This window comes from Castor canadensis, chromosome 9 (assembly GCF_047511655.1).
Source record: "Castor canadensis chromosome 9, mCasCan1.hap1v2, whole genome shotgun sequence".
NCBI lineage: Eukaryota > Metazoa > Chordata > Mammalia > Rodentia > Castoridae > Castor > Castor canadensis.
This window is the reverse complement of record NC_133394.1, coordinates 142,023,880-142,048,335: the sequence shown is the minus strand read 5'-3', so window position 1 is coordinate 142,048,335 and position 24,456 is coordinate 142,023,880. Positions and strand designations below refer to the sequence as shown.

At 38.3% G+C, this 24,456-nt stretch overlaps 1 protein-coding gene and 2 pseudogenes across 8 annotated transcripts in view; 2 read left to right on the top strand and 1 right to left on the bottom strand.

Annotated features, from left to right (window-relative positions):
• The window catches only part of Lcorl (ligand dependent nuclear receptor corepressor like), a 135,119-nt gene extending 123,857 nt beyond the window's left edge, over nucleotides 1-11,262 (bottom strand). For 4 of the 8 annotated variants that reach the window (XR_012435864.1, XM_074042539.1, XM_074042538.1 and 1 more), the window contains exons 1-2: nucleotides 10,067-10,543; nucleotides 2,361-2,391 (exon numbers count right to left, since the gene is read on the bottom strand). Coding sequence is in view for 6 of the 8 variants with exons in the window: in XM_074042539.1 (XP_073898640.1) it covers nucleotides 2,361-2,391; nucleotides 10,067-10,408 (373 nt within the window). In the remaining 2 variants the exon portion in view is untranslated. Of the gene's footprint in view, nucleotides 1-2,360; nucleotides 2,392-10,066; nucleotides 10,544-11,113 lie in introns of those variants that run through there. The other 4 variants (XM_074042544.1, XM_074042545.1, XM_074042543.1 and 1 more) reach the window with 4 other exon arrangements.
• On the top strand, nucleotides 11,125-12,646 carry LOC141410826 (uncharacterized; annotated as a pseudogene).
• LOC109690631 (protein BCAP pseudogene) overlaps nucleotides 11,940-24,456 on the top strand; it is a 38,993-nt pseudogene continuing 26,476 nt past the window's right edge.

The following is a 24,456-nucleotide window of genomic DNA, read 5'->3' as shown; positions in this document are numbered from 1 at the left end:
AACTTATTATCCAATTTACATTAGATTTATGTTTATGATTATTATTTAGCACTAGAAAGTAAATATATTGATAATCCACTCAGCAATTATTAAGTACTCAGTGAAATTATTAATATTCACTGTATTATTAAATTATTAAATACTCACTGTATTATTAGAAATAATACATAACATTTTACTGCTTATTTCCCACCAAGTTCAAAGTATGTGTGTCTGTATATACATGCATATGCAAAGAGAAACCTTGCTTTCTCAGATCTTGTTTCTCTTAACAAGCAGTAAAAGATTTATGACAGAGGAGGGAAAGTGCTATCCGAACACACAGAAAGGTTGAAATCCCAAATTTGAAGAAGCAAAGAAGAGTCCTGAAAAAGTGAAGTCTATTCAGTTAAAATGAGGTTTCAAAATAGGTAGAAGTTGAACCAAAATGAATAATATATAATGTAAAAGAATGCTCACTGTATTATTTCTAATAATGTACACTGGAACCAGCCCAAATAAATATCCCTCAAAGGAAGAACAGATAAATGTTATGGAGTATTTACATACTATAAAATTACAGAGCACTGACAATGAATAAATATCTACAGGCAACTACATGAATGAATGAATGACATAAAGAAGTGCAAAAGAATACATATTACATAATTCCATTTAAAAGAAGTATACCAAAATAGGTAAAATTAAGCTATTAGGTTGAAAAGTCAAAATATTAGTGACATTTGGGTAGGAGGGTAGAAATCTGTGATTGGGAGGGGCTATGAGGTAACTTTTAGAGGGTCTTATTTCATGATCTGATGGTAATCATGAGAGTGTATGTTCATTTTGTTCACTGAGGTATATAAGTCTAGGATGTCATACTTTTCTCTATGTTTATTTTTTAAAACTATACAAAATATAGTCATAGCATAGCAGCTACTATAATCCATACATGCCACAAGAATTAATGGGCGGTTAATAATGTTAGTTGCTATTATTACAATGCTACTATTACTGTGCTAGTGATGTAGCTGTTTGATGGTGGTGTTCAAGGTAGACAGGCAAGCAAATAGACTAAAAAAGATTCAGGCAAGTTACAATGGGTCTTCTAAGCCATATTATGAATTCAGACTTTATCCAAAAGTAATGGGGAACCAATAAAGATTTTTACACATCTGTAAATTCTACCTTCATATTTATTACATAAAAAAATTTATCAGGAAAGCCACTTAGTCTCTGTTAAGTCTCAAATTTCTCATCTATAAAATAAAAACTGTACTACATTATACATAAAAATTTAGCATAGTGCATAAGACATGTTAAACACTCAATAAATATTAGCTACCAACATCTTAAAAGGGAATTCTTAGTCCTGGAAAATCTGCAAAATAGTTTATATATTATAAGTGGTTTTAAGGGCTGAAAGTTATGAATTCATGAGAATATAATAGACTAATGCCATTGATTTATTTTGTGACAATCTTATAGAAAGTGTTTTATGTATAGTAAAAACATTTAATTTTCCAATCATTTCAGAGGGATTGTTCTACATGATATCTCATTACTTTTGAATTCTTTAGTATTTCCTTACAAAGACATGGTTTTACTAAAACTACCATTACAATCAGGAAATTATGGGTTCAATTCACAGTACCACATACACATACACGCAAGAAAAAAAATCAGGAAATTAACTATAACACAGTATGCTCTGATACTTGTGTGTCACTGCTCCTATGCCCCTTCTCAGTAACCAATATGAGGGGGTGTGTGTACATCTACTTCTAAATTTATCTATATATAGTGATAAGGTACCTGGTACCCCTCCTATGAGTATATCTTCTCTATTACGCTCAGACTCTCACATCCCATACCATACTGATCCTCCACTGAGATGTCTTCCTACCACTCTCAGGCTCTGATACCTTACACGCAACAATAACAGTGCTATCTAATGTGTTACTGCTGACACCTTGCACTCAGACACCTCCGTGAAAGGACTCTTACCCCATCTGAGCCTCAATACACCCACATATCAGACTGCAATTCTGTACAAATGCCTTCCTACTCCCTGTTGTAGAACTCATTTGGGTCTACATCCCACCCCAAGTCCATCCTCTTACCTTGTTCCTGTCTGAACACCCCCTGCTGGAACCAACAGAACCTCCCCCATACAAGGCCACCCTCCTTCACAGATACAATAAGCATCCTGCCTATCCAATACCCTTCAACAGCATGCTCTCCTATACAGACATGCTCCTCACAATCTCAACTCCATCCACTCAGATGGATACCTTCCTTACCTCATCAGGCTCTAATCCTACTTCTCCTGGAGGGCATGGCTCTGCCTCTCACACATCCCACCCAGTGTGGACACTCACCCTTGCTTGGTTCCATTTGATGGTTCTGGTACTGAATTATTCAGAAAAGGAAGAGAAAAAGAATATGGATGAACATCTGAAGACATTTTTTAAAAAGAAATACCAGTTAAACTATATAAGCACCTATATGCAGAGCTAATTATAACAACAACCTATTTTTCAGGGTATAGTGGTCTCTCAGTATTTGTGAGGAACTCATTTCAGGACCCACACAAATAGCAAAATCTGCAAATGTTCAAATTCCTTAGATAAAATGGCACAATATTTGCATATAGCCCACACACATCCTCCTGTGTACTGTAAATCACCTCTAGATTACTAATATCTAATACAACGTAAAGGCCGTGTAAATAGTCGTTATTCTATATTATTTAGGGAATGATGGTGGGGGGGAACTAATGCTATTTTTTTTTCCAAATGTCTTTGCCCCAAGGTTGGTTGAATCCACAGATGTAGAACCCACAGATGGAAAGAGGGCCAAATGTACCTGTTTTTAGCACGTAAAGGCTATTCTATTCTTTTATACTAATTCTAAGTTTAAAAAGTCAATTGAAAGTTATGATACAAAAGGAAGACTTATTCTAGTTAAACATTCATTTTACTTAAGTATCTTACACAGACCTATGGAAAACCTAGTTATTTAAAAAGAAAAAATTTAATTTTTTATTGAGAATTAGAAAAATACAAGGGTTCTAAACATTAGAATGAAATACTTTTTGAATATGCAAATTTGACTTGTTTTTAGTAGAGTAACAGTTATAGTGTTTCTGGTACACCCAGAACAGATACAATCCTACAAAAAAATGTTAGAAGCGTAACACCTTTTCCTTGCTCTTGGTTTCTGTGAGGAAGGATAATTTAGAAGCACAATGCAAGCCTTTCTTTATCTCTAGGGAAGTGCTTTTTGACAGAGTGCACTTCTGCTTCTCTTGCTGTTGGGAGAATAAACCTGTAGAAATATCACACTAAACTGCACTTCTCTAGTGTGCCTAGGACTGGATGGATAAGTCTACCAATACCAGTCCACCTGACTGCCCCTCTAATCTGGACTCATTAGTAATAAAATGGTATTTTGGCTGCCACCTCTCTTCTTGTTTTATTTCTCAAGTTGTTGAAAGCCCAGGGAAAAAGGGTACCATCTGAGAGTATTTTGGCAATCCAATATCTTAATTAATACATTGAAATAAAGACTGCTCATTTTCCAAGTTTTGACTTAGAAGGGCTGCTTCAGTTTGAGCTTCTTAAACTATTACAAACAAAAAACCCGGCAAACCTGAACCAACAACAGATGTTCCAAATGAAAATAAGCTGACTTATCTGATCATGCTTATTACCCATTAGAAAAAAAATAAAACACTTCAAAGGCTCATAATTTCCTTCTCGTAGAGGCCATAATTTATACTTCCAATCCACTTCTTACTCCCACCCTGCACTCCAATGATACCTCAGTGCTGAATATTTTCAGAATACATCATTATTAAGACATATATTTTTGCTTGTAATATCCCTCTGACTGTTCTGTACACCCTACTTTTACTGCTGTATCCTTTAACTTGCGGATCCGCAAACTATGGTCTATAAGCCAAATCCACTAATTTACAAAGATAAACTTTTATTGGAACACAGCCACATTTGCTCATTTAGGTACTGCTTTTGAACTACAACAGGAGAGGTGAGTAAGTGCAAAAAAGACCAGATGGCCCTTGGGAGTATGCTATCCAGGGACAACATACCTGCATGGAGCTCAAATAACACTGCCTCTCTAGAGTACCCAGAATTTGATGGATAATTCAGCCTACACCTGCCCATCTGACTATTCCTCTAACCTGGCAAAGCCTAAAATATTTACTAACCAGCCCTTTACAGATAAATTCCTGCTTTCATTCAGTCCTCTGAAGCCTAGCCATTCTGGATCTTTCAAGACAAAATTCATTGCTCCCTCCTCTGTCTTTCAATAATGTTATACCAAGTCTAATACTTAATATCCCTAATCATTGTGAGTTCTTAAAAGCAAGTTCTAAATCAAAACCTAGGGTAAGCAGTAAGCTTTCTAACTCAACCTGCTTCTTAAAAAAAAAAAAAAAATAGAACTTCCACAAAAACTTTTCACATTCTTGAGGAAAGTACTTTGGAAGAAGCTTTCATCCTTTTTTCTACCCTTTATTCAGTCCTATCAAAGAAAAGAAAAATAACTAATACTGGCAATATCCAGATTAATGTTTAGTGTTTTAAAAATCATTTTCACTCATTGCCAACCCTCCTGCTCACTTGCCTTACCAGTAAAAGCAAGCATTTCATCCATTGATTCCTAAGTCTATGCCAGTTCAGAACTCAGGAGGAAGGAAAAACACAGAATTATAACCTAATCAACTGGCACAAAGTAGGAGTCAAGATATGTGATGACTGACTCACAACAGTAAATTAACTGGAAAAAATCATTCCTTTAAAATGTGTAATGCACCAATGCGGTGCATATTATCTTTATAATTAACTTGATCAGGAAAGGATTTTTGAAGAAAAAAAGAGAAATTCAGAGTTCACATTCAATGATTCAGACCAAGTTCATCTAATTTATTTAATATTATTTGTCTCAATATTCTACTGCTATCAGATCTCAGCTGAATTAAACTCAATACATGAAAGAATCATGGATATAATTCATTAAAAAAAAATTCATCTTACTTGGTACTGCAAATGGTATCCCCCATCCAAAAACAAACATTCCTTCACCCCAGATGCCTCTAATTAGTGCTCCATTTATCTGTTCTTCCTCAAAACATAGCCTCTAAGTATCTTCACTTGACCATATCTTAATTGCTTTCTAACTACGACGACATTGTTAGCATTTCCACCACTCTGCTAAAACTCATCTAGTCAAGGTTAAACTCCACTTTGTTGCTGAAAACAACGTACACTTTCCTGTTTCACCTATGTACCTGACATCTCAGCAACAGAAGCTAAAAGGGAAATACATTCTTTCCATTTAGTCTGTTGGTACCACTTGTGAAGACTTGGTCTCGTTTCTAAAAAGTTTATCATTTAAATGTGAAGACCAAAGGATAAAGTTACTTCCAATATACACATCTTGCACATACTCATCAGAAAAAAAGGCCAATTTGAAATAATGGAAAAAGTCTCAAGTTGTTTTTTTCAATAAATGCTTTAGTAACTTACTTTCAGTGAGAAATACAGAAATCACATACCTTTGTTGCTCCTCCCAAGACTGTATTATGATAGAACTGAAGACCAGAGTTGGGAAGGTCAGTCAAGTTAGAGGAACATGGGAACACATAACAGCAACAAATGTGCAGACAATCCAGGAAGGGTGTATGCACACTTGTAGCCAGCCTAGACAAGTAATATGTAGGCACAAAGACCCCACCATGCAGAAATGAGAATACATTTTGTTAAAACCAATCTGCAGCCTGTATCTAACATCTGCAAAACTACAAAATTCACATACTACCTGGTCTCAAAGATGGCAAAACTTTACTGTTCCAAGTATAGAATGATCCAGGAACACACAGAATTTCAAATGTTGTATGCAAAATTCATCGATATGCCTATTTTACAGAGAAACTTGTCCATAAGGTAAATGGTAACAGGATTCAATGCAAGTAAGTCTAGCTCTAGATGCTATTTTCTTGTTTCCTGCTCTATACTAGCTAAATAAAATTTTCAGAAAGATAAATTAAGCTACTGATTTGTTACTATCAACAAATTTTAAGTTAAGTAGTACTACGGTAATCAAAAAAACTGGCCAATAGGTGCTCATTTAGCACTACTGAAATGTAGCTAGTCCAAACTAAGATAGTATTTCACATTATTAGTGAAATACCCAATTTTAAAGACTCAAGATAAGAATCCAAAGTAACTCCTTACTAATTTTCATATTAATTAATGTTAGAAGTGGTATTTTGGATATGCTGGATTAAATAATATATGCTTTTAATAATGTGGCCATCAGAAGATTTTACATTACATACAGGGCTCCCACTATATTTCTACTGGATGCAGTATTACATAGGAAAGACACTAGTGTTTATAGCATGATTTTAACCCAATCAGTGCTACTTTGTTCTGCTTCTATAGCAGAAGAAAAAACAGGGAGGGTTTAAAAACAGTCCTAAAACCTACTGCTCAGATTTTGGTGTCTAAATTTACTTTCCACTAAAAAGAATGAAGACCACTTTGGAGGAATGGTGCCAGAGCTGGGACAGTGAAAGTACATGAACCTGGAAATAGCTTGTTTTGGGAAACACACATACACAGACACCAGCTTGATGAGGCTTCCATTAGTCAAACCTTGCACAATTTGAAAATCAAAATAATGATAGTGATGAGTTTGACCACTGAATGAGAATTTACAAATTCATACTGGTAAAAAGTAACTAAATGAATAAAAAAAATGGAGGATACAGGAAAGATTGCTTTATGACAGAATGTCAATTTATAACTACAGAAGGAATAAAGTTAGAAAATCATCAATGGCCTGCTAAAACTTGTGGCAGAAATTATGATGAGACTATGACAATATCCTGTTCTTGAAGGTACTTTTCCATAGCTTCATATTAAATACAAAATAGTAACTTACTTTCAGCGAGAAATACAGAAATCACCTTAACCAAATTTTCATCGCTAACTAACATCAGCGTTAGGACAAACCAACATCATGAGTCTCCAAGAAATGATGTATTGAGAAGAACACACATCTCTTCAGTGGCATTCTTGCCAAATGCATAACCAATCTAATCATGAGACAACAACAGACAAATCCAAACTGAGGAACATTCTACAAAATAACCTCCCTGTACTTTTCAAAAACGTCAAGGTCAAGAAATACGACGAAAGACTGAGGAATTATTTCCGACTTAAAAAGACTAAAGAGACATGATGACCATATGCAATGAATTATCCTAGAATAGATCTTGGACTGGGGAGGGGGAGGCTTAGATAGAAAATAAATAAAAACTGAATATGGATTATAAATCAAGATAATAAATTGTGTAGGTACTAAATCTGGCTTCAACAAAACCTTACCTGGATGTCCTTGTTTTTAGAAAATATACACAGAAAAACTTAGGGGTAAAGAGTATAATGCCTCCAAATTACTCTCAAATTGTCCAGAAATGTAGAAAGATGTTGAGCAAGAATTATAGAGCAAATACAACAAAATGTAAAACAGTTGGTGAATGTGGTATATGAGTTCCCTATACAATTCTTTGAATTTTATAAGATAAAAAATTCTAACAAAATAACAAAAATTTTAAAACTTGGACTATTCCCCAGATGAAATAACATGATAGTCTATACAAATATACATGTTTTAAAATGTACTAATACATTTCCTTTAGTCTAGATTTTACTATTTTTAATTTTATGACTCATCTGATGCTAATTATATGTCCCACAAAATACAGGACCATAGCCAGGCAAGGTGACTCACAACTATAATCCCAGCTACTCATATGGCAGAGATCAGGGGATCATTGTTTGAGGCCAGGTTCAGTTAAAAGTTATGGAAACCCCATCTCAACAAATAAGCACAGTGTGGTGATACACACCTGTGATCCCAGTTACTCAAGAAGGTCCAAGCTGACCTAGGCAAAAACAGGGAGCCCTATCAGAAAAATAACTAAAATGGAACAGGGGTTAGCAGCCTGGGTCAAGTGGTAGAATACCTACCTAGCAAGTACAAGACCCTGAGTTCAACCCTCAGTACCTCCAAAAAGAAAAGAAAAAAACAAAAACCAAGAACAGAAAGAAAGAGTCAGAACTTTATTAACCAGGCTTAAAATCATGCTGAATACTATTTTCATTACCCAATATGCACTCAAACATTTGTTACATGAGCATACTCAAATTATACAATACAGGATTACAGAAGAAACATCAAATTACAAAAAGTACCCCACTGTAAATACAGCTATAAATTGGGACAAAGAGTTTCCAGGACAACTGAATCAGAAGATCAATCAAAAATCTAAGGTAAAGGGATGAATTCCACAATTAGAGGAAGGTAACCATTTTATTTCTCAACTAGTAACAAGCAGTGAACAACTAAAATAACTTTCTTCCCCATAAAATTTGAATATTACATATGCTACAAAAATGAATTGGATTACTGTACAGATTAAGATAAGAACTGAGATTCAGAATTTCACTAGGAACTCAATACCAATTTGCCATGTAATCCTGAGGAATGGCTTATAATTTCCACATCTCACTTAAAATAAAGATGTTTGGATCATTTCTTCCCCAAAAGCAAGAAGGATACTACTGTACAAAAAATTATTTCAAGCAACAGAGTCAATACAGAAAACAATATATATACAGTATATACAGTCATACATGTACACAAGTGCAAAGGGCAAAGAATATGGCTTTTCTGTAAATAGGTTTACAGAGTAATGAATGTTAAGTTATTAACAGCAAAATGTGACTAAAAAAACACAAAATACTTGTAATGTCAGTTCACACCACAAATAATATGATAAGACACCAGAAAAAAAAAACTAACAAGTACATACTCTATTTAAAAGGATTTTATTGTTTATTTTAAAACAATGTATGAGATATGGGTCTCAGTAGGTCTCTTGACCAGGACTGGGGCTGTGAGAAACAATTCTCAAATATGATTGGAATCCAGGAAAAAATTTTTTCATGTACAGTACAATATAATTATGTAGTATACTGCATGTTAGATACCTATACAGTAATATTAAGTCTTAAAATATTACCTGAGTGTCCAGGTAGATTAAAGCAAAAAGGACAAATCAACTTTTTTCCATCAAATCTAATTAATTTCTAGTTTAATTAAAATTTGGTTTTTTCAAAAGTACATACATTTTTGTGATGCAAAGCCATACACTTAACTTACCTAAGTAAGCAAGAAAAAGGGAAAGACAAAATAATATTCTAAAACAGAAATTGACCAACGACATCCCTCAAATCACTGCGTACTTGGTAGAACTTAGCGCACTAACATCATGATCCAGTGTGACAAGGTTGTCATTCTGTGAGACTCAACTCAGTTTCTAAACAGGCTTTCAAGAGATCTTTACATAAGCAACTATAAAATGTGTCCATTTTGCCTTCAAGAAGCACAAACACACTTGGTATAAAGAACATCATGAGGTTATATTCACACATTACGAACTGAAATCAGTTATGAATCTCTGACTAAAGCTTTTGCTGTAACTTTTCCTTAGATAAGACCAAAATACACTTTAAAAAGGAAAAACAAACCAGTAAATTGCTTAAACATCATTTATGTGCCCCTAGTCGTAGCAACCTTCCTTCTTGTACGTTTTCCTACATTCATCCTATTCTGTATCGCACATTTCTAAATTTAAGTTGGTATTAGCTAACCTGCTCTGATCTCCTTTTCACTGGTAAAACAGGAAAGCTCTCACCGAGCTAACCAAACAAATCTGAGCAGGGTGGGATGGGGGAAGGGGCGCGAGGTGGCGCAAGAAGAGATGAAAACAAGGTAAGAGAGTTGTTTTCTGAAAATACTGTGGTGACTCCCTAACACCTAATGCCAAGATTTCCTCTCCAGAAGAGAAAAAGGATGCCAGCATCTCTCCGAACACAAAGCGACCTTCCATTCCACCTCTTCTCCTCCTCTCCTGCCTATCACCCTCTTCCCCAACAAACACGCCCCAGCCCACACCCGCGTTCGCCTGGATGCCCACGGCACCAACCTGCAGGATCCCAGCTCCAGGCATACGTCTGACTCGGGTAAAGAGAAAAAAAGAGCGAGAGGGACCGCGCAAAGCCAGGTGGGGTGTCCCGCCATGTCCCGCCACCCCGAACATCCCCCAGAATGATGCCTCGAGCCCAGAAGTTTTTGAAGCAAAACGAGTCGGATCCCACCAAAAAAGCAGGCGAATTGCGGGCGAGCGCGGACAGAAGACAGGGAGGACGATGCGTACGTGTGTGCAGGCAAAAGAGTCCATCACATGACAGTGAGAGAGGACCAGAGTCCTCGGGGCGTCCGCAAGGAAAGGGGGGGAAGAGCCGGGGGGAGGGGGTGCCGTTGCCATGGCAACACCCCCCCCCCATCCGTCCAGACTTCCAAAGAGGGAGGAAGAACTTCAAATCCCAACCGTCAGCGCTCGAGCGGCTCCTTCTTAAAGGGGTACACACAGCGCCACCGCCGCGCGCGAGAGGGCAGAGGGGGGCGCCCCCCGCCCCTCGGGCGCCGCCCCCCGCCGCCCCTCGCCCCTCGCCGGTCCCCTGGCCCGCCAGCGCCCGAGGGGTCCCCTGAGCCTAGGTCCCAGGAACCGGTCGCTTCCGCCGGCCCGGCCCCCGGCGGCGAGAAGGGGGTGTGTGTGAGCCCGGCGGGGGCGCGGACCAGCCCGCCGGCTCCCCTCCGCCCGGGCACGGACCCGCGGGCGGCTTCCTCCCTTTGACAGGAGCACCGCCGGGAGGCGACGGACGCAGAGGAGTTTCGGGGAGAGCGCCAGCGAGCGGCTTCCTGGGGGCTCGGCGAGCGGGTCCGAACTAACAGTTCCCGCGGAGCCCCGGAGCGGGGAAGGCAGGCGGCAGAGCGCGGACCGCGCCGGGCGAGGAGCCCCGAGACAAAAGGCGACGCTGGGGACGCCGCGCCGCCGCCGCTCCCATCTCTCTCCCCATTGAACTGACCCGAACCGGAGATTCAACTAAACCCCTCAGCCACAAACTCCTCGGGCTGCGGCAGCCGCCGCCGCGCGGACCTCGGGGGCCCGGCCCCTGTCTCTCTTACCTACACAGTGCATGAGGCGGTGGCGCCAAGAGTCGAGTTCCCGCCGGAATCCTCTCCTCTCCGCCGCGCACCGAGGGCTCCGGCACTGAGCGGCGGCAGCAGCGGCGGCGGCAGCGGCCATTCTCTCTCTTCCCTTGTCCATCTGCGTCCCGCGTCACGCGCCCTCATTTACATACGAGCGGCGCAGGCACGAGGCAGGGGCGCGAGCCCTCGGCGCGAGCCCCGGAGCGCGCGCCCCCCGGAGGGGGGTTGATTGACACGTGTCACTACCTTCCCTCTGCCCTTCCCTCCCCCTCCCACCGCTCCCTCAGGGAGAGGCGGGGAGGGAGCGCGAAAAGGAAGCAACCTGCCGCTTCCGCTGACCCCGCCTCCCCATCCACTCCTCTCTCCCCCTCCCCCTGGAGTTTACTCCTGCGAGCCATACTGCTCCTGCCACCCGCGAAAACCCTGAGCGGGAGCGAGAGACCCAAGCCCAGCCAGGAAACGGCGTTCTAAAAAAGCGGACTAGCAACGTCTGTCTTCTGCCTTCGCGACGGGCTCCGACCAACCTGAGACTTCACTTCCCAGGCTCCTTTGCGACCGAGATCCAAAGCAGAGTTCGCAGCCTCGGCGTGGTGGACGTCGGGCACTGTAGTCCAGCAGCGAAGAGCGCTCTCGGCCGCAGTTCGCACGCTTGAGCTTGTAGACTGGCCTGGGACTTCTGTGTGCTCTACTGGCGCTGGGCTTACGCTCGGACTCTGCGCCCAGGGGTGAGCGCTGCCCAGGTACCCCAGTCCGACCCCGACCCCAACCCCGGCGCTTTAGCTTCCTTGGGTTGCAATGGGAGAGCGATGGGAGCTGCAAGAGTTGTTGGCCGCTTGCAGATTCAGGCTGCGCTTTATGCTCTAAGTGCTAGAAACTTTTGGGGGTCACTGTCCTCTTGTCACTCTGCAAGGAAAAGGCAAGTCACTCATTCGGCTGCATCTTCGCAAGAGATCTTGGACGGCGAGAATCTTTGCAATAATCAAAGAAAAGATGAATGGCTTTTTACTGGAAATTATTTACGGGGATTGAGGGTAGCCAGTTGAAAACTTGCAGAGGGAACTTTTTTATGCACCTCAAAGCGTAAAGTCAGATTGTAATGACTTCTGTACCTTGACATCTTTCATTTGCCCAACCTACTACAGCTTGTGAGGGTGGAATTTAGCACTTCACAGTTGTTGTGGGATGAATTCTATGCTGTGCTAGAGAAAAAAATTTTTTTCTTGAGGGAGAGAGACCTTTAATTATAGACGTCAATTGTTTTTTCACATTGTACCAGAGCAATTGTACATTTGTTTCTGAATAGTTACAAGTGGCCAAACCAAACCCTTGTCACCCAAAGTTTGCAGAGAACTACTGTGTATTACTGGGAATGTATGCGCGAATCTGTGGGAAATATGTTTAAATTCTTGGAAACTCATAAATTCTGAGTTCTGTACTATCTGCTCTGTTTTGTGGTTTATCCTTATCTATCTTCCTTTTTTCGTCCCTATGAGAGAATATTTCATTACTCATCCTTGCCTCTGTAGTGAAGATATAACTTTACATCTTCATAAAGTTTTTTAAGTAAGTTTGAAGACATGTGTGGTGGGGCACACCTGTAATCCTGGCATTCCAGAGGCAGGAGGATTGCAAGTTCAAGGCCAGAGTAGGGTACACAGGAAGACCCAGCCTCAAAAAAAAAATTGTGAAGAGTGAAATCTTATAACTGCCTTTTGTAGAATGGTTACAACTGGAGACCAATTCCACACATAATTACCAAGATGATCAGCTTTGTAGCTTTCCTGGTATACTAATCTTCATTACTTAGGATGGAACAGGTTATGGACAGCAGCAAAGGATCCAAAAATCTTAGTTAAAACAATTTTTTCTGTTTATGCACATGTTAATGACTAATGGTGAAGAGGCTTCATTCCAGGGGGATTTCACTTAACAACTACATGCTTAGACTCAAATGGTTGGAACTCTTCCCCCTTGTTTGCTAGGCAAAAAGGGAGGTGAGGATTAGAAAGCTGGTTCTATCTAAAGTTGACTGGAGTCAATTCTCCACATATTTCATTGACAAAAAAAATCATGAAGGTATGTCTACAAGAGAACAGGTCAACTGTCATCTTACCCAGAAGAAAGGTAGACAGAATTCACTGATGAATAAAACCAAGGATTATTGTAAGTCAGCCTTGTGTCACCAATTTACAGTTCACTCTCTTTTCAAGATACATTCACTCATATTACAGATGAGACAATCCAAAAATTGTATTCAGTAAGGTATTCATCTCAAAGTCTATCTCTGGGTGGTCCTTGCTAACCTCAATATTAAAACTGGGTAAAACTTCTCTTGTTACAGAGAAATAAAATGATATCTTATTCTACACACACACACCAACACACACACACACACACCCCATATAGTGGGGGGACTGGGACAAAATATCTATGGCATCTTTATTAATCTTGTGCTGCTATAACAGAATACCACAATGTATAACTTACAAAAAATAAAATTTTATTTCTCACATCCTAGAGATTGGAAAATCCAACTATAATGGCATTGGCATGTAACTAGAGTCTTCTTGCTGTATTATACCATGTGGAAGGACAAAGAGAGGGCAAGAGATTAAAAGATGACCGAATTCTCCCTTTATAACAAACTCACTCCATAGATAACAACATAATCCATTCGCTCCACCCTCATAGCCTCTTGTTAGGTGCCACCTCCCACCACTGTTACATTGTGGATTAAGTTTCCAACACACATGGGGGGGGTTGGAGTTTACACATATTCAAACCATCAAACCATAGCATGTGGTAAATATTCCTATTTAGAAAGAAGGGTAGGAGAAATAAATCAACTATTTAGCAAATATTTTACCACAGCTAGCAGGATTGCCAACTTTTCAGCTTCTAACAAGTTCCCTTGCTACCACTCACGGAGTAAGTTACAAGTACATATATTTAACTCTACCTCTCGATACCAATTTCTACATTAGTCAGAATGGCCTAAGCTATGCCCCAGTAACAAAAACTCAAGATATCAGTTTTATTTTTACTATAATATCTATCTGTCATTTGTAGGTCAGGAGAGAACTGGAGGTGGGGAGAACTGTTTATGTCCATTCATGAACCAGAGCTCGTGGAGTTCCATCATCAGGAAGCTTCCCAGTCACCAGGACAAGAGAAAGATGGTGCAGAATCACACTGTAGCATTTAAAGACTTCTGACAGAAATGGCACATTCAATGTCTGAAGCAAATTATATACCCATGCCCAACTTTGAAGGAAAGATGTATTAGAGAGCTTTGAGGGCTCTTTGTTTTGTTCAATCATTGAACACTAAAATGCATTACTGCTATGTCCTATTGCAATCTGCATAATAAATTTCACATAGTTGGACACAGTTTTTAATGTACTAGGATGACTTAGCTCTAAACTGTCAAGATAACCAATTCTGAGATTTGGGGTAAGCATGTTTTCTAATTTTTAAAATAAGGTCATACCCTTTGAGCTTGACACTGAATTTAATACAAGTTACTATCTTCTTTCTCTTGAATCCAGGCATGATAATAGGACCTGCTCTATCATTACTCTTCTTATGTGCATTTGAAATCACTCCCATAGCCTAATGCATTATTATCACTTTCATTTTCAGCCTTTTAATAAAATCTCAATGTATTAGAGGCTCATTGATGGCAATTTGATACAATTTAATCCAATTGCATGATTCAGTATCAAAGTCAAATAAAAATGTCATCCGTGGCACCAAGACTATTACACTTTACAAGAAATACAGATCATCTAGGTAAATCCCCTAGTTTTGCAGATAGGAAAATTGGGACCCAGAGAAAATAAGCAATTTATGTAGGTCATGCAACTTTTAAGTGGCATAGAACTTATAATTGAACTAGAGTTCAATTTCCTGATTCCTAATCTTGACTCTTTTTATTATAAGCCATATCGGTTATTCCATACTTATATACATTATTAAATCAATATTTTAATATGATTATCCCTATACCAGACAAAAAGAAATATAAATTGGCTGAGAGAAGTGAAATAACTTGCCTAACATCACCCAGGTAGGTTAGTGTTGAATTAGAATTTGAATCTCTGTTCTTCCAAATTCAACTGCTAGTTTTCTTTAGAGAACAGAAAAGAAGATGATAAAGCTGCCTAGAAAGGAATCAGAAATTGAGAAACTTGAACTTTATCTGATTTTTTTGGAAAAGTCTACTGATGATATCATTATCTTTAGGGGAAGATATATACAAAATTGTGGTCCTACAGTGTGATGATCAATCTTGATTGTCAACTTGATTTGATTAAGAGATTAAAAAAGTACACCTCTGGGTGAATATGGTGGATGTATTTTTGTATTCATGTATGAAAATAGAAGAATGAAACCTGTTGAAATTGTTCTAAAAAAGGTGGGAGGGGGGAAGAGGGAGACTGATGGAGGGGGGTAAATCTAACTAAGATATATTGTAAGTACCTATATTAATATCACAATGTATTCCCCTGTATATCTACTCTATGCTAATTTTAAAAAGAGAAAGGCATTCAAAAAAAGCACACCCCTGGGTGTGTCTGTGAGGGAATTTCCAAAGATGATTAGATCATGTGGTTTAATGTATTTAAATCAAATGTTAACGGATTTAACATTTGAATAGACTTTTGAGAGGTAGGGTCTGGTTGGAGGAAGTAGGTCACTGGGAGGACTGTTTTTGACCTGACTCCTTCCTGTTTCCTCTTTTCCTGTCTGCCATGAGGTGAAGACTCTCCTCTGCCACAGGCTCCCACAATCACAATGTTCTGCCCAAGCACATGGGGCCAAGAAAACATGAACTGAACCCTGGTGAAACTATGAGCCAAAACCAATCTTTCCTCCTTTAAGCTGTTCACTCAGGTATTTTTGGTCACAGTTATGCAAAAGTAACTTATCAGCCAGTATTTAATCTGTAATTTGGCCAAAATGGGGTTCTTGCTGCCCCCACATTTGACACTCCACAATGTCCTACTTCCATGATACATGTTCAGTACTTTACAACTAAATGATGATTACTACTTTTTTAATGCTTTTTCATGGGCATCTCATATTTTTCAATATATTAAATGTGGGCATATTACTCTTTTCTACAACCTTGTAGATTATGAAATCACAGCCTAGGAGTTCACCATCTTCATATGCCTGCATTATACACTTAGTTGATATCAAAGAAACTTCTGTTTAATTGAAAAGGGAGAATAACAAAATTATAATTCTTAAAACAGAAGCATAGAAGCTTTAGAACTTCTACCACTCCCACCCCACTATCATTCTTAGGAGCTCCTCCTAAACCCAAACTGATTTTCCATCCCTCATGTCAAAAGTGGCAGAAAGAGGAGGATTATATTTTAAGCTAAGAAATTAACAACATTTGGTCTTTTTTGCTTGTTGAAAGTCCTGATACAAACTAAATCATAAGGTCTTAAATGAAAAAAAAACAACTTTACTTGTTAAAATGCCTTTAAGAAGCAGAAATGTGAACAATATATGATTTTTGTCAGTTGTTTTTCATGCTGTTGACAATAGCATTATGGCCTTCAGTTTTAACATAATGAAAATAATTTGTTCTGATATAAAGTAATACAAATTACCAATGTTTCATTATAAGGAGGTCAAATAATAAAAAACTTTGAAATAAAATCCATTGAATGGAAGAAGTTTATTTTAATATATTAACATAAGAAAAGTGTTTTTAAACTGTAAGATCTGATAAAGGCCCATTTTAATATTCACCTAGAGAATAGATGTGAAATAAAAACAGGAAAGAATGAAAGCAGTTCAATTATATCATGATTTACCCTTATACGGAAGAGAAGTGAATGAAAATGCGAAGTTGATAAAGCTATAATACATTTTAACTTAGTCAAAATTATATAATAGGTCTAAATATAATAATTTTAAATTAGAATAAGATTAAATTATAACTAATAGTCACCTGAACAACAGTTGAAGGTAAAGAACAATCTGATGTTATCCTATTATCGACTTTCAATTTTAATAGGCAAATCCACCTGAATTCGTTCTTATACACTACTTATTAAGATCTAGACATGAAACTTGAAAGAAAAAGAAATCTAAATATAAAACTGTAACTATTTTAAATGTTGTTAGTCTACCCATCTCTGTTTCACCAGTGTTCCCAGAAAATAGAACAATTGCAAAGCGGAAGGTGAAAGTGAGAAGAGGGACTGCAAGCCTGTTGAGTGATTGAAGGATTGTATGAGGAGCTGTAAGAACCACCTCCTCCTCCAACTTTTTTCTCCTCTAATCAGCCAGACATTTTTGTTCCAAGCTCTGAAAGGAATTTATTCTGCAAAAAAGAAAAATTGGACAGAAATTTTATGAATTTGATGATTTCAAGTCTAATAGAGGGTGAGGTTAATGTAGATTAAATATAGATTAGTAAGTAAAAGTTTATTGAACTCTCCCCCCTTGTTCTTGGGACACCTATACTATATTCATAACTTTCAGCAGGCAACTGGAGACACAGCTACAGCAAAACTCAAAAGCCTCAGAGAAAAGAGGACTTACAGATATTGACATTTGTATGTCTCCTGATGAAAAGCTGCCCTTCTGCTTGGTTACACTTCAGTAAAGCCAACCAGTTACCAGAATTCACTCACTTACACATAGATTCCCATAAATATTTAAGGGCTTCATTTGTACAAACATAGTGACATTTGTGGAAACCATCCAACTTGAAAGACATAGAGAGTAAGAGGGACCAAAACACACAAATAAAAGGGATTCAGAGAAAAACAGTCATTGCAAGAGATAGAAAAAAAACTTCTAACCAGTTATAATTAACATCCTCACAGACATAAGAGAAGATATTGCACCAGTAAAACAAGAATTACTTTGAAAGAAGATGCTCTACAAACAGGGAACAATGAGAAATTAAGGAAGAGCTTCTGGAAGTTAAAAATACGTCAGATGAAATTAAAGTAAAATTCAAATATTATTAGACATGGGGAGAACGTGCACTGGAGGAATAGGGAAAGGAAAGGAAACCTAAATCTTGAATGTGGTTGATGTGCTCACTGTAGAGAAACGAATATAGTAATCTTAAACTGGTAGAGGCTAGCGGGTAGTGAGGAGGTCTGTTAGAGATGAACCAGTTTGGGATGTAATACAGATATTCATGGAACCAACACAAGGAATCTCTCTATATAGCCATTTTTAGCTCAAACTAGCAAAAATGCCGTGTTTTTCTCATCTTTTATGTTTTTTTCTTCTACAAAATGGAACAGGAGGGTGGAACAAGTTCTGGGGAGGGGGAGGGGCAGGAGAAGGAGTTTGGCACTGGGGTGATGAGGGAGGTGGGGCAAATAATGTATACACATGTAAGTAAAAAAAAATAACACCTGTTGAAACTGTTCTGGGAATGGGGGGAGGGGGATGAAGGAGCGCAGCAGAGGGGGTGAATTCAAGTATGGTATATTTGATACATTGTAAAAACCTTTGTAAATACTCCAAAGTACCCCCTCCCAGCACAACAATAATAATAATAAAAAAAAATTACAAAAAAGAGCTGGGGAAGTGGCTCAAGGTTTAGGCCTGAATTCATACCCTAATACCACAAAAAAAAAGAATATATTTTACTTAATCCTATGTATTTAAAACATTACTGTTTCAATAAATAGTCAATATAAAAGTTATTCATGAGATAGTTTGTGTTCTTTTTTTTGTGGTCCTTGAAATTCCAGGTTTATTTTATACTCACAGCCTATCTCAATTTGGATTAGCCACCTTTTATAGTCACAGTGAAAAGTTCTGGACTGTGAAAGCTTTTATATACAACTAACCAGAATCTTCCTTTTCTCCTTCAATCAATTTACTCTCTTAGAAACCTCTTTCCATTCTACTCATCTTCCTCCAATCAAATAGGATGGTGCTAATTTATTCACAGTCTTACAATTTGGGAAAGAGAATAGGAAGAAGTATTCACATATTTTCTACTTTTCAAGAATAAGAGCTGAAATAAAATGGCAAATCACACTGCTGCTTTCATTCAGCATGAGTTAAAGCAATACGAAACAGATGATCACATCTTGATGACAATTATGGAACTACTTGGCAAGAATAAGTGAAGACAGAATTTGGCTTGGCAGCATTAAATAGCTGCCCAGACAGATTCTGCAGAGAAGAGGGAGAGGGAGAAGAATCAAGCACTCAGCTAATGAAATAGTTGCATCACGCCGTTGTGGGAATCTCAGATGCTCAGATAGAATACCTTCTAGCACACCGTTATTCTCAAAGAACTCTGGTTTGTATGCATTCACTTCTGAGAATAAATCCTCACATGTGCCTAGATTGAAGAAGAGTTCATTTTGGCACTTTGTAAATTAAGTAAAATTTACTGCTGAAGCAGCATTTTCATTTCAAGGGTTAGTTTCCAAGTACTCCTTAAGAAAGATTTAAAAACTAAAATAAAAAGTGCTTCATAATGTCAAGTACCTTGAGATGGATTTTTCACAATTTTCTCAGTTCAAACAAAACTCCAGTGTGTATTAAAATGTGACAGGATTTTATTTTGCAAATGTAGTATGATTAAAACTTATATACAAGTATAAAACCCCTTTTGATTTTCAAAGACATAACTTAAACAAATTGCATTTGTAAAAACTGGGAGATTTCATTTCAAGGTCAATATTTAAGATATATATCATAAAATATATTTTTAGTGAGAAAGCAACATCTCACACATAAAAATTCAGCAAATATTTTTGGCACCGAATTGGTCAAGTGCTATGCCAATATGATGGATCATAATGACTGTAATGGGAAGAACTGACAATAATCGGTGACTTGGAGCATGTTTGGGTCAAGTGCTACACTAGTGAGATGCTTAATCTTTTTTTTTTTTTTTTTTTGCAGTACTGGGGTTTGAACTCAGGGCCTATACCTTGAGCCACTCCACTAGCCCCTCCTTTTTTTGTGATGGTTTTTTTCAAGATAGGTTCTCTCAAACTATTTGACCTGGTTGACTTCTAACTGAGATACTCCTGATCTCTGCCTACTGAGTAGCTATGATTACAGGTGTGAGCCACCAGCTCCTGGTGAGATGGTTAATCATGACATCAACTTGATTGGATTAAGATTAGTAAAGCATACTTCTGAGTGTGTCCATCAGGGCGATTCCAGAGATGATTGGCATGTGTGTCACATCTGTGTGGGGAGACCTGCACTGAATGTGGGTGGCACCATCCAATAGGTTGGGGGCCTGGAGGGAACAAAAGTAGACAAAGGAAGAAACCACTCTAGCACATACATGCTCTCTCTTTCTCTCTCTGAATCCTGGCTGCCATGAGGTGAGCAGCTTCCTCTGCCACCCATTTTTGCTGCCATGATACTTTACCTCACCTCAGGCCCAGAGCTGTAGTCAGCTGCCCACAGACTAAAACCTCTGAAACTGTGAGGCAAAACAAGTCTTTTCTCCCTTTTAGTTGTTTCAGGTATTTGTCATAGTGATGAAAAGTCAGCTTACACAGCAAAGAGCTGGACCCTCAGGGATAAGACACAGGATTTTCTCTCTGATTATGGTTCCTGTTCATAGTATGATTGCACAGTATTTGAAGACCCTCCTTGACTTTTCTCTAAAGACCATCCCTTCTCCTATTCTCAATTTATCTGCTTCCCATGGAATTGTCTCCATCTCAATTGTAGACATGAATGGGTGGCTCAGGTCTGGTCAACCAGAACATTGCATTTCTCTGGTCATACTGATTGATTCAAGAAAAGGCACATGACCTAGTCAGGGCCCAATAAATACAATGTGATTTGGAAAGAGACCCTTGTTCTTTTCCATTAAGTGTGCTACAAACATCTTGCAAGATTTGAGAACAAAATCAACACTAAGAACAAAGATCATCAAAGGAGATAAGGAAACCAAGTCCTTAATGAACTAGTCTGAAGTCATTAATCTTGGACTAAAATATGAGAAGGGAGTAAACAGAATTAAGGCAATTAGGTAGGGGAGTGGGTGTTGGAGTTTAAAACAGGAAAGAGCATTTTGGCTGTATAACCTAAAACTAAAACAGATACTGCATGAGGAAAGAGGAAAATCTCAAACAGTTACTTTGGAGAAGACAGAAAGTGAAATAGTGGAGTGATCAGAGAAGAGACTGGAAAAATAGGTAAGTGCTATGGGTGGATAAATGTACCAAAGCTCCATGCATTTAAGCTTGTTCATCAACTTAAAGGTTGTTAGAACCTCTAAGAGTTGGGCCTAATGCGAGGAGGTTAAGTCACTGGATGTGTAGTTTAAGGTGACCCCAGCCACTTTCCTCTATCTTTGCTTCTATACTACCACAAAATGAATAAATGTTCCCCCATGATGAACTGTGCTGCCACATGCCCAAAACAATGGGTCCAACAACCAAGGACTGAAATCTCTGAAACTATGAGCCAAAATAAGCCTTTTCCTTATCAAGTTGATTATCTCATGTATTTTATTGCACTAACTCAAAGTTGACTAATACAGCAAGGAACAGACAACAGATTGTATCTCCCAGGTTAAGTAAAAGCATGCAAGGGATAAGAGGATCATGGAAATATTTCAGTTATCAGTAGGAGAGTGGCATGCCCATATTTTTATTTGAGACAAATACTCTAGATGTGTTGTAGGATGAATTAGAGGAGAATGGAGGCAAGCAAAAATTTCCCCTCCTCTTCCCTTTCAATATGGCTTTATTATTATTTCTGTGCATTTAACAATACATTTGTGATTGCTATGGGCTAAAATGCAGCCCCCTCCCAATTAATATGTTGAAGCCCTAACCTCCACTAACTTAGAATATGACTGTATTTAGAGATAGGGCCTTTAAAATGATAAATTAAAATGAGGTCATTGAATGGGCCCTAATGCAATATGACTTGGATCCTTGTAAAAAGAAGAAATTTTGACACACAAAAAAACAAGAATGTGATCTCATAGAGAAGAGACCATGTGGGGACACAGTGAAAGAGCTCTTCTGCAAGCCCAAGACAGAGACCTCAGTATAAAGGCCAACTCTGCAACACCTTGTTCTTGGGCTTCTAGACTTCAAAACTGTGAGAAAGTAGATTTCTGTTGTTTAAGCCGTTCAGTCTGTGATATTTGTTATAGTAGCCCTAGCAAACTAATACAATGATTAAGCCTGTACAAGTATATAATATACTTTTATGGCTTGCTTGATCAACTGCAAATTTTTTATTCTCTGTTTATCAAGAGGAAGGTTATTTATCACCCCTCCCTTTCTTTCCACTTGCTCTTTCTTATCCTCTTATTTTCCCCTTTCATCTGTACCTTCACATCAAGTTTGATAAAAATTATCACCTATTCTATAACCATGTTTAAATATCCTACTCTTTATCTATAGGTTGACCCTAAAACTGATAATCAATAAAAGTTGTCTACATGTTATGAGTATGTTCACTGAATAGCTACGTAGTTCATTTTTTATTTTCTTAAGATTTCCAATTGCCTTTTTGTCCTCTTGTATTGTGGATTCTACCAGAATCTTTAAATTATTTTCAAGGATACTTGCAAATCTCATGAGTTTCCTATTTCCCCCAATGCCTCCTCTGGCAGCCTTCTTTGTCTGCATTTAGGCAGATGACATAGGGAATCACAGGAGCACTTCCTGTCCTTGATATCCTTTGTTGGAACCATAAATTGCTGATGCTACTCCCTCCCTTTCTTGGTTTACTCCTTCATGTGTCAGGATTATATCCTCCAGAAATTTCCTGAAAAGGAGTGTCTTGAGAAGCAGATTTTCTTAGTCTTCATTTATTAAATGTTTCTATTCTATCTTCACACTTAATATCTTTTAGAACTTTGAAGAACACCATGTCAATGTCTGCTATCACCCTGAATTGTTGATGAAAAGTTTCATGACATTTTTACCTTTATTCCCTTGCAAGAGCATTTAAGTAATCTCTGGGAGCTTTTAAAGTTTCTTTATCTTTATTGTGTGGAAATTTTATAATGATAAATAGATAAATCATTTTCTCATTCCTTATGCTGGATATTTCCAAGGTTCTTTTAATCTGAAGACTCATATATTTCTGCTTTGAGAAATTTATTTATTTATTTACTTTTTAATTTTGTCCCTCCCATTTCCCTTTTCTCCCTTTCTTATACTTCTATTAGTCAGGATCCATTTTGAGTCTTTTATTTCTCTCTTATTTTTAATAGTTGTTTTTTTTCTACATTGTGGACGAATCCTTTACATTCCAAAGTATTCTATTGATTATGATTAATTTTTTACTTCAACAGACATGTTTTTAATGTTCATATGTATATTTTAATATAATGATTATTCTTTTTCTTTTTTCACAGTACTGGGATTTGAACTCTTGCTTCACATTTGTTAGGCAGGTGCTCTACCACATAAGCCACTCCTTCAACCCTTTTTTGTGTTGGGTGTTTTTGAGATAGGGTCTCGTGAACTCTTTGCCTGGACTGGCTTTGAACCATGATCCTCCTGAGTAGCTAGGATTACAGCAGTGGGCTACCGGTTGTCCTTTTTATAGCACCGCATTCTTGCTTTATGTCACATTTTCCTTTCCAATATGTCTGAAGACAATCAATAACTTTTTTTTTTTAAGTTAACTTTTCCTTCCTGAATTGTTCCCTCTGGGATCCTATTTTCTTCTATTTTGTCGTATCTCTCCTACTCATATTTACAGTTTCCTTAAATAACTGGTGATCCTGATTATACCTTTTCATTTAATAATGAGGAATTACAAGAACAGGTTGAAAACATTGTTTCATACAGTGATGACTTTCAGCCACTGTAACAAGTACTTGAGATAATCAACTGGTAAAGAGAAAAGGTTTACTTTGGCTCAGGGTTCTGGAGGCTGCAGTCCCTGATCAATTGGTCCTTTACTTTGGGCCTGTGGCAAGGCAACGCATCATTGTGGAAGTCCATGGTACAACAAAATGTCTCCCTCATTGTCAGAATGCATAAAACTGAAGAGGGGGCCAGGTCTCACAATCCCTTTTAAGGGAATGCCCTCAGTGATCCGAAGATCTCCCTTTAGGCTTCAGCTTTTTAAAGGTTCCACTACCTCCAACAGCACCCTGGGAATCAATCCTTTAGCATATGGACTTTTGGGAGGCATTCAAGATTCAAACTATAGCACTGGGCTTATTAATTAGCAATCTACCCTTAAGCTGAGCTGGGGAACCAGAACACGAATGGCTTTGTGCTGGGGCTCTTTTACTCATCTACTGCTGCAGTTCTGCTGCATAATACTTAACTCCAAGACTTCTGCAGCTTAGGACAATAGCCAGTCTCT